Source organism: Myodes glareolus, chromosome 9 (genome assembly GCF_982192425.1).
Source record: "Myodes glareolus chromosome 9, mMyoGla1.1, whole genome shotgun sequence".
Lineage (NCBI taxonomy): Eukaryota > Metazoa > Chordata > Mammalia > Rodentia > Cricetidae > Myodes > Myodes glareolus.
The window spans coordinates 53,907,933-53,920,224 of record NC_142034.1 but is presented as its reverse complement, the minus strand read 5'-3'; the positions used below and the strand labels follow the sequence as shown (position 1 = coordinate 53,920,224).

General features: G+C 48.9%; 1 protein-coding gene across 1 annotated transcript; it reads right to left on the bottom strand.

Moving 5' to 3' along the window:
- Window positions 1-4,205: 4,205 nt before the first annotated feature.
- On the bottom strand, window positions 4,206-11,055 carry LOC125409467 (polyunsaturated fatty acid (12S)/(13S)-lipoxygenase, epidermal-type). The gene is made up of 14 exons (XM_048448514.3): window positions 10,883-11,055; window positions 10,273-10,474; window positions 9,999-10,080; window positions 9,788-9,910; window positions 9,609-9,712; window positions 9,308-9,468; window positions 8,075-8,218; window positions 7,769-7,978; window positions 6,217-6,303; window positions 5,875-6,044; window positions 5,650-5,772; window positions 5,042-5,141; window positions 4,763-4,930; window positions 4,206-4,645 (listed from the first exon to the last, which is right to left on the bottom strand). The coding sequence occupies exons 1-14, from the start codon at window positions 11,015-11,017 to the stop codon at window positions 4,466-4,468; spliced, it is 1,989 nt and encodes a 662-aa protein (XP_048304471.3). The 5' UTR covers window positions 11,018-11,055; the 3' UTR covers window positions 4,206-4,465.
- Window positions 11,056-12,292: the final 1,237 nt, after the last annotated feature.

Here is a 12,292-nt window from a genome sequence, read left to right as displayed (position 1 = left end):
GCATCTAATCTCAGTTCTTTGAACTCTAAGCTTCTAGTTTCTAATGCCTGAAACTCTAAATCTCTAGGTTTTGGGATTTGAATCTCTGAGCCTCTGCCTGCCAGGTGTCTAGCAGGACTTCCAACCCTGGACGGACTACTCCTTGCCAACACCCAATTCCCATCTAAGTACATCAATAGAAACCCATCCAGCTCACTGGAAATAAGCCTGCAGAATGGATTATCATTCGGTATCCATAGGAAAGAAATCCTCTCACATTTGGCAACATGGATGAACCCTGAAGAAACTCTGAGAAGACACTCTGCCAAGTGAAATAAGCCGACCAGAAAGCAGCATACACTTCACATTGGCATTTACGTGACAAGCCAACAGGATCTAAACTCATAGAGAACGGAGAATGAAAGGATAATGCCAATGCCCAGGAGGGAGAAAATGGGAGTTACTGTTTAGTTTCCATTTTGCAAGATTGTGAGGTTCTGGAGATTCTGGAGATTTATCACGAACAACACAAATATTCAACAGGCTGAGTTGTACCATTGAACCGGCCAAGACTGCAAATATCTCCCCAGCCTGTAGGTTGTGTCTTCACTTTGCTTCTCCTCTGGTTTGATGTAATCAAATTCTCCGCCTTTGTGTCTGTTGCCTGATCCTTAAGAGTCATATCCCAGAAGTCTTTGCCCAGACCAATGTCATGGACTTTTTCCTATGTTTTCACCCAGCAATTCCATAGATTTAGGACTTGTGTTTAAGTGTTTAACTTGCTTTGAGTTTTTGTTTGTTTGTTTTTGTGTGTGTGTGTGCATGCGCGCACGCACCTATGCCTATGTGTATGCAAGTGCACACACATGTTATGTGCATGTATGTGGAGGTAGAGGTTCACACCAAGTATCTTTCTCCCTCCACTCACTTTCTGAGAAAGCATCTCTCGCCAAACCTGGATCTTACTGATTTGACAAAACTAGCACCCAGTGACCCCAGGGATCCCCCTGTCTCTGTCTCCCCAGCACTGGGGTTGCTGGCTTACATCATCACACCTGGCTTTTTACATGGATGCTGGAGATCAAACTCCTTACATGGCAAGGTACTTTGCCAGCTAAGTCATCTCCCAACCCCATGTCATATTTTGATACATACATGCATTGTATAGGCTAAACATATCCTTAGATACTTATTCCTTCTTTACGTGGAAAGTAGTCGATAGCCATTCTCCTGGTTTAAAGAGATACTCACAACGTGTTACTTACTATGTAAGTAGGAAAGTGGAACTCATTTCTTAAATAATTGCAGCTCACTGCCCACTGGCCAGTCTTCCCTATCCAGCATTCTTTACTTCTCCCAGCTGCTGGCGGTCCCTGGTCTACACGTGGTCCCATAAGATCTGCGGTCTTTTTACTGCAGGTGTGAGTGGCATCCCTTAGTCATCTTCATCTGTGCCTGGCTTACTTCATCATCTAGCACACTGCTCTCTGTGCCTGGCTTACTTCATCATCTAGCACACTGCTCTCTGTGCCTGGCTTACTGCATCATCTAGCACACCACTCTCTAGTTCTAGCCTGTCTGTTCCTGCTGCTGTAAATAAGTGGGCTCCTCCTCTCCTCATGACTTACCTATTCCGTCAGGCATGGGTTTATCCATCCATTCATTGGTGGATGGGCACTTGTGCCATTTCCAGTTTTTGGCCAATGCTGGCAGGATACACAGATGACTCCAGATGTCTCTTCAACATAAGGATCCATTTCTTTTACATCTGTACCGAGTAGTGGGGTTGATATACCGTATGATATTCTATTTTTAGCTTTTTATTTTAATGTGTTCTTTGACAGTTTCACAGGTGTGTGACAGTTTCACACATCACCATCACACTTGCTCCTCCTACTCTCCTCACCCCTTCCCATCCCCTCAACATCCCACCTTCCTCCCAAATCCCTTTCCTCCTTTCTCTTCTTTTTCTTTTGGCTTTGTTTTGTTTTATGAGTCTAACCAGGGTCACACACGTGGGCCTGGATGGGACGCTATCCACTGATGCCCTGAGAAGTGCCCTTCCCTCTCTCTTTCACCGGCATTTACTACTTCTGATTCAAATGTTTTGATTTATAGTAGTTGTAGGTGAATATGTCACCGCGTTCACATGGAGGTCAGAGGACAACTTCGTACGGCTGGTTTTCTCCTTCATCCTTTGCGTGACTTCTGACAGTTGAACTGGGGTTACTGGACTTCAGCGAGTGCCTTTATACACTCAACCATCTCTCTGGCACACAGGTGCACGTGTGCACCCACACCCACATGCACACACATGCACACACACACACATGACAGGAATTCTGGTACCTTAGAGGGAACAACACTTGCTGGTCCCAGCATCTTGAAGCACTTCCTTTATGTTTTAGTCTAGTAATTCACGGTTTCAGATGTTACACTTGAATCTATTTTTAGCTGATCTTTCTAGCTGATTAGAGAGTTCTACATGTAGATATCCCATTTTCCAAGGGATTATTGTTATTAGAGAGAAGGTACTCTCCCTAATGCCATGTTCATGGCACTGTTATCAAAAAGCAGTTCTCTATGGATGTGTTTATTTCTAGGCTCTGTGTTCTGTCCCGTGGCCTAAATGCCTGGCTTTGTATCAGTTTTTTAATTAGTATAGACTCATAGTCTACTTTGAAGTCACTGTTACGGCTCCTGCTTTCTTTATTTTAACGGTGTTTATTTTGGCTATTCAAGGCTGGGTTGTTTTTTTTTTTTTTTGGCTTTGTTTTGTTTTTGAGGTGCCATATGAATTTTTGGATTGTTTTTCTAATTCTGTAGCATGAATTCTAATTGGTATTAATAATAAAAATCTAGAGTCATATATAGAGATTAATGTTGAAGATCAGAGAAGCAGAACAGCCAGCCACTAGAGAGTTCTTACCTCTATCCATGCTCAGGCCAAAAGTGTGATCCTGTCTTCAGCCTGCCTCAGGTTGGTTCAGACTGCTCTGCTCCTCAGACTGCACCCAGCTCCTGTCTCCTTCCGTCTTACATTCCTCCCTCCACCCAGCCATATCACTCCTGTCTCCACCTCTCTAGTTCTGGGATTAAAACCATGGGATCCCAAATGCTGGGATCACCTTTGTGTGAGCTCTGTTTCTCTTTTGGACAGATTCAATCTTGTGTAGCCTTGAACTAACAGAGATCCCTCTGCCTGTTTCCCGAGTCCTGGGGTTAAAGGTGTGTGCCACCACTCCCTGGCCTCTAGTGGCTCAGTTCTGCACTCTGCTCTTCAGGCAAGCTCTATTTGTTAAAACACAAACAAATATCACTACAGTTGGGAATGATGTCACTGATAACACTGATAATGACTCCTCTGAATCTGCAAAATGTTCCCCGTAGCATGGGTGTTTTAATGTCACTGAGTTTTCCTTTTCGCCACGTCCTCTCCAGCGTCCTCAGCGCCATTTTGTCACGTCCTCTTCACCGTTCCTCAGCGTCATACGCTTTTAATTGTACAGATATTTCACTTCTTTGGTGAAGTTTATTTCTACGTATTATTTTTTGGAATAAAATTGCTTTGTTTGCTTCATTTTCAGAAAATTGACTATTGATATTCAGGTGCTACCGATTCCTGTATCCTGCCACCTGGCTACACTCGCTTCTTAGCTCTAATAGTCAATTTTGGTAAAGTTATTGGGTGTTTTCTATATAGGCTTATGTCACCCATAAGTAGTGACAAGCTGACTTCCTTTTCTCCGTATGGGTGCCTTTACGCTTTTCTCCCCTCCTGCTGGGAACGTGTCTGTCCATCTGCCTTCAGGGCCAGGACTCTGGGCTGGGCAGTTGTTAAGGTTGGCGAAAAGGATAGAAATAAAGAGGAAGCTTTATCATGGGTCTCAGGAAAGGGCTGAGGAGAATGAGACGCAGCTTGGGAAGGGGCCGTGGCAGGGAGATGCACGGGAGACTTTAATGCATGTGGCCAGAGGGATGTGTTAACTGAGGATTCAAAGAAGCCTAAAGTTAAAATTCACTGTTGAAAGTCACGATTCCCAGTTACACTGGGCCCAGTCAGCCATGACCAATGTCATTTAGTTTACAGATGTCAAAAGAAACCCTTGAGGAAGAAATTTTTGTCTCAGAAAGACATCTTTCTTTGTTGCCTTTATTTAAATAAGAAGGCAGGAAGCAAAATAAGGCCCTTTTCCCTCACCTTCCCTCACTTTAAATAACCAAGCTTGATCATTTAATCAGACTTTAATTAATGTATAAATCGGATCCTTGTGGGGAAGAGAAGTGAGTAACAGGGATTTGAAGCTAAGAAAGTGCACAGCTGTGGAAGGTTCCAGATTCTGAAATGCACGGAAATGATCTCTGTGTATTCCCCAGGACTGTGTGATGGGCAGTTATCTAGTCACCGAAGGAGGTGGCCAAGGATGAAAGACTATGACATACAAAGAGAGCGTGGCTTCCCCTGGGGCTGAGACGGTGAGGCCTCTCAGATAGTCACACTGTTTTCCACCATGCAGGGCTGGAGATACTCATAGGGCAGATCCAGGTCTGCATTTCGGATGTCAATCTCCTTGTCCATGACAGCCAACTCCTCCTGAAACTGCTTCAGCACAGCCCGGGGCTCAGGGCCTGAGAAATATTCCTCTGTATGATGTCCAAGGGCTACCTGAGAGGGAGAAAATGAAATGGCTCAGGCCCTTGGGCTTCTCTCAGGCAAGAATCCTGCCCTGCATCAAGCTGCCTTTCCCACCCCCAGGCCAGGGCCCAGGCATCTGTGTCTAACCATGACAGGCTGGCGTCTGCCGAGGAACTTGGTGAATGCCATCTGCATCCGTGCCTGCTGGAGGGTAGGCATCGCCTCCACTATGTCCTTCTCTGTCACATCCTTGGAGGTCGGCGGGGGCTTCCGCATGGTGGACGGGCCATTGGGGATCCAGGCATACCAGTCCAGCTGCAGTTAGAAGACCCACTCACAAACTCAGGCCGACTGCCCAGACATGTGATGTTTCTCCCCGCTCTCCTACATCCCAGAAGCCCGTGAGGAAATAATCACATGGATTACCTGACCCTGATGGGCAGAAGCATGCTGACCAGTGCACGTGAAGATGCACATGGTAACAAAACGGCAGAGCTGAGCCCTGGACTCTAAGGATAGGGGAAACCTGGGTAAAATAAAGAGAGTTAAATTTGAGACCAGCATATGGGGTAGATCTCGGGCAGATGGAGATACCTGAAGGCCTTGTTCCAGTCATAGCCTCCTGAGCCTATGGCTCACAAATAGTGCACGCTGAAAAACAGATGTGTAATGGAGACCATAACAGAACACCACAGCCAATCAAAACGCAGAGTTGTGGAGCCCAGCCCCAGTGGATACATCTCCAACACAACTTGCACACCTAGGGCTCAGGGTTCTTCCCCAAGAGGGGCAGAAAGACTGTAAGAGCCCTAGGATGAGGGAGTTTGCTGTGAGGCTGTGTCTCCTAGGAACATCGGAAACTCCACCTGTGGGAGGATGAGAAGGCAAAGGAGCTGCAGGAAAGGGGGAGCTTGGGGCTTCTGGAGTCCCGGGAGACACCCAGGGAAGGGTTTCAGGGTATCAGATGAGGAACATTGACCCATGTGTGGGCAATGACGCAGGTAACTCGGAAGGACCCTGTGCTCCACGCTTACCCCCGCTCCTGGCCCCTCAGCAGTCCGATCTCAGTGATCTCTCTGCACCAGACCTGCAGCTCAGGGTCATCCTTCACATCTTGGTCACTCTTGTAGAAAAGCTCGACCATCCTTTCCACATACCTGCGCCCCAGAGGAGAGGGTGCTCAGCCACAGGGCCAGGCTAGGGCCTTTGGGATCTGCTGCCCCGCCCCGCCCCCACTTCTCTCCCTCTGTCCTCCTCACCGACTGATGATCTCCCACAGCCTGAGGGCATCCTGGGCGTACAGAGAAGATTTCACATCCAAGAGCCCACGGTCGGCCAAGTCATCCGGAGGGCAAAAGGAGCGGTAAGTCAGACAAGCTGTGGCTCTCTGGAGAATGTCCACGTGGCCTCCACTCCCTGTGCTCACCACCTGAGGACAAACCAGAGTTAGGCAAGCCAGGGAACAGGCTGGAGGGAGGTTGGGACCAGTATGAGGCAAGTGAAGGACACCCTTCAGGGAGAGAAGCAGAGTTTGGGGAGAAGAATGGGCTGGGGAGATACCCTTGAGAGACCCCTCCTCCTTCACTTATCCCTTTCCATACCAGATCAAAAATCCCCCATTCAGAGACAAGATTATTCCGCGCCAGCATGTTGATCTCCATGGTGTAGCGAAAGTGGGGGACGAGGAGCTGGTTATGGGAAAAGAAATGAGATACAGTCAAACAACAGAAACGGCAGGATGCACAGGGCAAGGGGAACGGAAAGACCCAGGCTGAGAAAGGAGAGGAAGGCTTACAGGAGACAGAGGGTCCTTCCCTTTGGAGGACTGGGTCAGGGTAAAGAGAGATAGAGAAATATCTTCCCAAAGTCCTCCAAGGTCAAGGTCAAAGTCTCACTACTTATTTGCAGAATCTGGTGTTCACTGTCATAATTCCAGCAATCACTGGTCTCATGCCCCAGAACCCAGTAGGATCCCCACTGCCTTGTCCAGGAATCATAGTGTCTTTCTTCCGTCTGTCTGCTACTGTCTCTCTTTGGCTCTCTTTGTCTGTCACTGTCTCTCTGTCTCTGCCTCCCCCATCTCTCCCTCTCTAGGTATTCAATGCCCTGTAGAAGAAAACTCTTCCTTGACCCTACATCCCTCCCCTCCCCTCCTCTCCCCTCTTTTTCTCTCCCCTCCCAGAAGGATCCCAATCTTTCATTTCTCCTTCTCAGCTAGCATTCTGAGGAGTCTCTACCTTCATGACTGGAAGATTTTACTCAGTCCACAGCCAGACTCCCAGCATCTCCACTTCCCTGGGGCAGTCCTTCGTCCATATTGACAAAACTCCCTCCCCTGCAGCAGTGCCAGCTCCCCGGCTGTATCTGGGGGTGTAACCAGCCTCTCTCTTCAAACACTTTCTTCTCCTGGGTGCTATGACTCCCAGCTTCTGCCACTCCCTCACCTCAGTGGATGTCTGTCTGTCGCTCCTTCCATCTCTACCTGCTCTGTGGAGGGTGAGGCTAACTAGAGTCACGTCTCAGGCTAAATGTGCTACGGAGGCACCAAACCCAAATCCCAGAGATATTCCTCCAGTACCGTGATTTCACGTACTTCTGTTTTCTGCTGACTGATACCCGCATCTTCAACTCCCCCCCATATACTCCGCTCCTCCCAGTGTTTTCCGACAGATGTCTACAAGTATGTGGCTCTGATTTCTCCGCTCCAAGTACTGCAGCTTTCTTGTCTTCTCCCACCCCTTTCCTCCGACCCAACAAGCTAATCACTTTCTAGTATTTCAGTAACGCCTAATACCCAGCACAACCAGAGTCCCTAGCGATCACTCGTTCTGAGTCCCCACACTTCCCTGCCCCTCAGACGACCCCTCACTCTGAATTGCAATTCCTATGTACAACTTATTCTTACTTTTTCCCTAGTTCATAGCAAGAGCACATCTTCAGGATTTCCATAGTAGAGTTTCTGTGTGCGTGTGTGTGTGTGTGTATGCATTTGTGTGTATCTGTGTGTGTGTGTGTGTGTTCATGTACCCACACAGAAACCAAGATGGCTGCTTCTCCCAATATGCTGCAGAGCAGACCCTGAGGAGTGGCCTCTTGGGGTGGTATGTGTGAACTGTGAACAGCAGATGCACAGGGGCAGATGCCCTTAAACACCTTGTATATGGGATGCAGGCTGGGTAAGCTCCTCATTGTGGCCACAGAGATGACCTCGGCCATTAGATGCCCCCTCAGCAGATGTGATTGTAACTGGTGCAGCTGGAAATCAGAGCTTCGAACCCAGATCTTGGCCAGGAGCCAGGCCATGGGAGGGTCCGAGGGCAAGAAGAGCAGAGGCGGAGAACATCCGTGTCGAGGTGGATGGAGCTGGCGCAGGGGGGAGAGAGAGAATAGGTGTTGAGAGCCTGCGTGTCTAAATCCCTAAAGGGAGTCAACGTTGGGGAAGTCGTGTGTTCCTCGTACCTGAATGAGCATGGGTAAGAGCCTTCCGTCCGGCTCTAGCTTCAGCATGACCAAAGGGGCTGTCACATACTGCTGCTTAAAAATGATGATGTTGGGCTTGACTCCATCCAGCAGGGAGAAATCAGCCTCAAACAGAGTTCCATCCTGTGGGATCGGGTCACGGGCAGACAGAGAGGTTGAGTCAGTTCTGAACCTGCTTGCCGAAGCGAATCCTCTCTCTACCACCCAATAATTTTACTTTACGTGACTGATCTCCCTAGAAGTAAAGCCCTGGATGTGCTGTTTGGTGCTTGAACCTCACTGAGGTGAAGTTTCTGCCTTCTACCATGGACCACAATTCCCAGCCTATGTCCTCACACACCCTTGACAAACTTTAGCCAAATGTAGCACTAATTGCTCCTTTACTCCCTCCTCCAAAAATTAAGTCTTTTTTTTCAAGGCTCTACTTAATCCCCCCTCCTCCCTTCTTCCTCTTTCTCCCCCCCCTTCTCTCCCCCCTCCTCCTTCTCCTCATCCTCTTCCTCCTCTTCCTCCTTTCCTTTCTTTGGAACAGTCTCTTTGAGACATGATCTTATAACATAGCTCTGGTTAGTCTGGAGCTCACTATGTACAACAGGTCGGCCTTAAACTCATGTGGCTACTCCTGCCTCTGCCTCCTACAAGCTGGATTTACAAGCAAGCGCCGCCACATCCAGCTTGTTCAGTCTGGATTTTCTCTCCAGAAGCTTTTTGTTAGAACTAAGGCTGAGCTCTGTCTCCTGAGAAGGGAAAGGATGAAGGTAGAGATGAGAAAGAGGGTAGGAAAAGAGACAAGACTATATTGACCATGGCTTTCAACCACTGGCTAATTTTGCACCTCATCGCCCCAAAACATTTGGCAATGTCTGGAATTATTTTTCGGTTGTCACAAAGGATGTGTTATTGACATCTAATAGGTAAGTGGTTGGGGCTACTACTGGAACCTTACTGTATAGGGAAGTACTCTAAAACAAAGGATTATGTGGGTCATAGTAATGACATAGTACCAAAGTTGAGAAATCCCAAGTGCTGATGAAACCCATCACTTTGCAGGCTAGTTTAAAGAAATTGGTTTTAAAATGGGACTCTGATGCAGGCGGAGGGGGGTATAGATGATGGAGGTACACATGGAAGAGAGGAGGGGAGGAGGGGAGGGAGTAAAAGGCAAAGTGGTGGGAACGGTGGGGGGAGCGGTAAGGAGAGGCAGTTCGGCACCTGGAGCTCCTTCTCCAGCTGAGTCTGTAAGTCTTTCATCTCTGGAGGCACAATCAGTCGGTCTGGAAGGCTCTTAGAGCGCCTCAGGAGCATGGGGTTTGCACCGTTGAGGAACTGGTACCCAAAGAGGGCATCGTCCTTCCAGGATTCACGAATCCGCCCTGAGGGCATAGGCGGAGAACAGTGTGACCTCTAAATTTGTCCTCCCTCTAGTCCGCCCATCTTCTGCCCTCTCCCCTCTTCTTTCAAATCCCTGGTTTGGAATTCTGGGTAGAGACTTTGGGAAGTTGTGGTAACTGACCTGCCAGAGCAGTAGTTCCATGTGGGAATATCTTTTGGTAATCTTCCAGATTTTGTACACGACTTACAAAATCTAAAGTCCCCTTAATGGCAAATTCCTTCAACCTGCGCAAAGAACAGCATGTAACAAGATCACCTTGCAACTTAGGCGAAACCGCGCAAACACAACCACGTACTCACACTTTAGCCAGAGTGAAGGAAAAATCGAAATCCTTATCTTCCATGAATCTCTGGTTCCTGGGGAGGTCCCACTGTGTACTCCCTGCTACAGGCAGGATTAACCCCTCCTTCCAGGAGCCCCACCTAGCGGAGGAATACAGTCCTGAATTAGGCAGTGGTTGGAGGGTGGGGTGTGGATTTGGAGGATAATCAAAGGCTTTCCTGAACTCACCGATACAGCTTCCTTCGGTCCTCCATCTCCTGTTCTCGATACTTCCTAAACAAGCTCTGAGAGTCGTCGTTTACCTTCAGGGCTGAGAGGCCGACACAAGAGCTTGCCTCCTCTCAGGACACCACTCTGTGCCAGGGTTGCTCCATCTTCCCTTCTCAATCTCATCCTTTCTCTCCTCCCTTCACCCTCATCTCTCTAATCTTTTCCTTTTATTTATTCCATAGCACGCCCAACGACCTCCTTCTTCCTTCAGCGGGACCCCCAGAGTCCTCACCAGTGCCCTCGGATACACAGATCGTCTCGTTGCTCTGCACCCAACTGTAGCAGGGGAAAAAGACCTCTCCTTGGGTCCCCGGGCCCTGCACAGTGACCCACTTGCAGAACCAGTCAGAATCCAATAGGCCTCTGTGTTTGTGCATCTTCACCAGCAGGAGGCGTCCTAGGTGCACGGGGACGTCGATCTCCAACTCCGTTTTCTGTGGGATAGGACACAGTTCCTCAGCAAGTCTGTGGTCCTCAGTGAGGGCAGCGGTGTCAGTAAGCCCTCAGAGAAGCTTAGCTCCGCTTGCCCTTCTAGGAAACACCCCAAGAAAGAGACCTGAACTAAGTGGCAGCGAGGAAGGAACAGGGCACTCTGTTGGGCTCTAGGCTCCCTGTGCACCTGCTGTGCCCCCACAGGTAACTCATCCTCGCCTCTCTTTCTGCCCAGCAGTCTCTCCGGTTCCTTTCGCGTCGGCTTTCCTCGAAGTAGGTCCACCTACGCCTGACACTATCCCTGGCGCGCCTTCTCTGAAGGTCAGACTTCCTTTCCTCCCCCGCAGTCCCCAGGACCCCTGAGGAGTCCCTGGTCGCCGAGTGAGAGCCCAGCCATCGCCCGCACTCACCCCTCTCCGCATTGGTCGCAGCTGTTTCCCGAGGTCCGCCTCCCCGTGCTCGCCCACCAGCCACAACTGCACCAAGTTGCTGGAGCCCGCCAGAAGCGAGTCTCCAGTGACCACCCGGATCGTGTACTTGCCCATCTCGGCTAATCCTGGGACCTGGGAGAAAAGCCGCTTTTTAAGAGGATCTGAGAGCCAGCCTCCACCGAGCCACGCCTAGACCAGAGTTTGGTGTGGTTGGGTTCCCCCCCCCCCCCCCCCCCGCCTACAAGTCCCTCCCCACCCCACTGAGTTGCAGGTGTCTGATACCCACCTTCGCTTTTCTAGGTTTCCCAGCAGTTTGCAAAAATATTGCCCCAGCTTGTTCACTTGACTAGGTCTTCATGCCCAGTCCCGAGCTAAGTACAGCAGCTAGCTAAGCCCCACACCCACCCAATTTTAGTAGAACACAATTAAAGAGCAGTAGGCGGTGGCGATGAGGGAAGTGGAATGGCCTTGGATGGGGGCGTGCTTTTCAGTGGAAACGAGCATATCCTTGGCAAAGGCGCAGAGGGTTTGTTGAGGTCAGGTACAGTAGGTGTGTTCATTGTTCGAACAGGACAGCCAAGAGAGGGAGTTTGAAGTTTCCCTTGGACCACCCTGAAATGGGACTTTTGAGATCAAGGCTTTAGGTTGAGCATCCATAATGTGCCCCGTGGGTGTACTCCCTTCAGGAGTAAGTCTTCCCACCCCACCTCCCAGGGTTTGGCCACCTTCCTCTTAAGAATAAGTAGGACTGGACTCACAGGTACATTCTCCCTTGCTATGGCACTCCCTGCCTCTGTCCAGGTCCCCTTGTGCTACTGTGGGCCAAAGTCCTTGAAAACACTGTGGGTTTTGCTTAAAAACTGCTCTTGCCTCATGTTCAAAACAGGTAGCTGGGACCTGAATCTAAAAGTAGACAGAGGTGTTTTCTTGGACTTCCATGGTGAGTTGACATTAATTCACAGTGAGCTGGCCCCCGAAGGATCTTACGGAACACACCCTACACGCAGCACCCGTCTAGATCTTTATCGCTTTTCTCTCAACCTTGGTTGTTTGTTACTTGAGACAGAGTTTCTCTGTGTAGCCCTGACTGTCCTGAAACTCAGTCTTTAGAAGAGACTGGCCTCAAACTCACAGAAATTCACTTCTGTCTCTCCAGTGCTGGGATTAAAGGCATGAACCACCATGCCTGGCCTTTTTTTATTATTATTCTTTTTAAAGTTGTCTTAATCGCTTCTCATCAGAAACCTGGCAGTGCTTTTTAAATGAATCTTGTTTATAAAGTCAGATAAAATTCTATTTGATTCTAAGAAAAATCATAGTTATGCTATATGGCTATGCTACCATTCCATTGCTAGCATTAGTCTATGAATAGCAAAGTTTTACAACAAT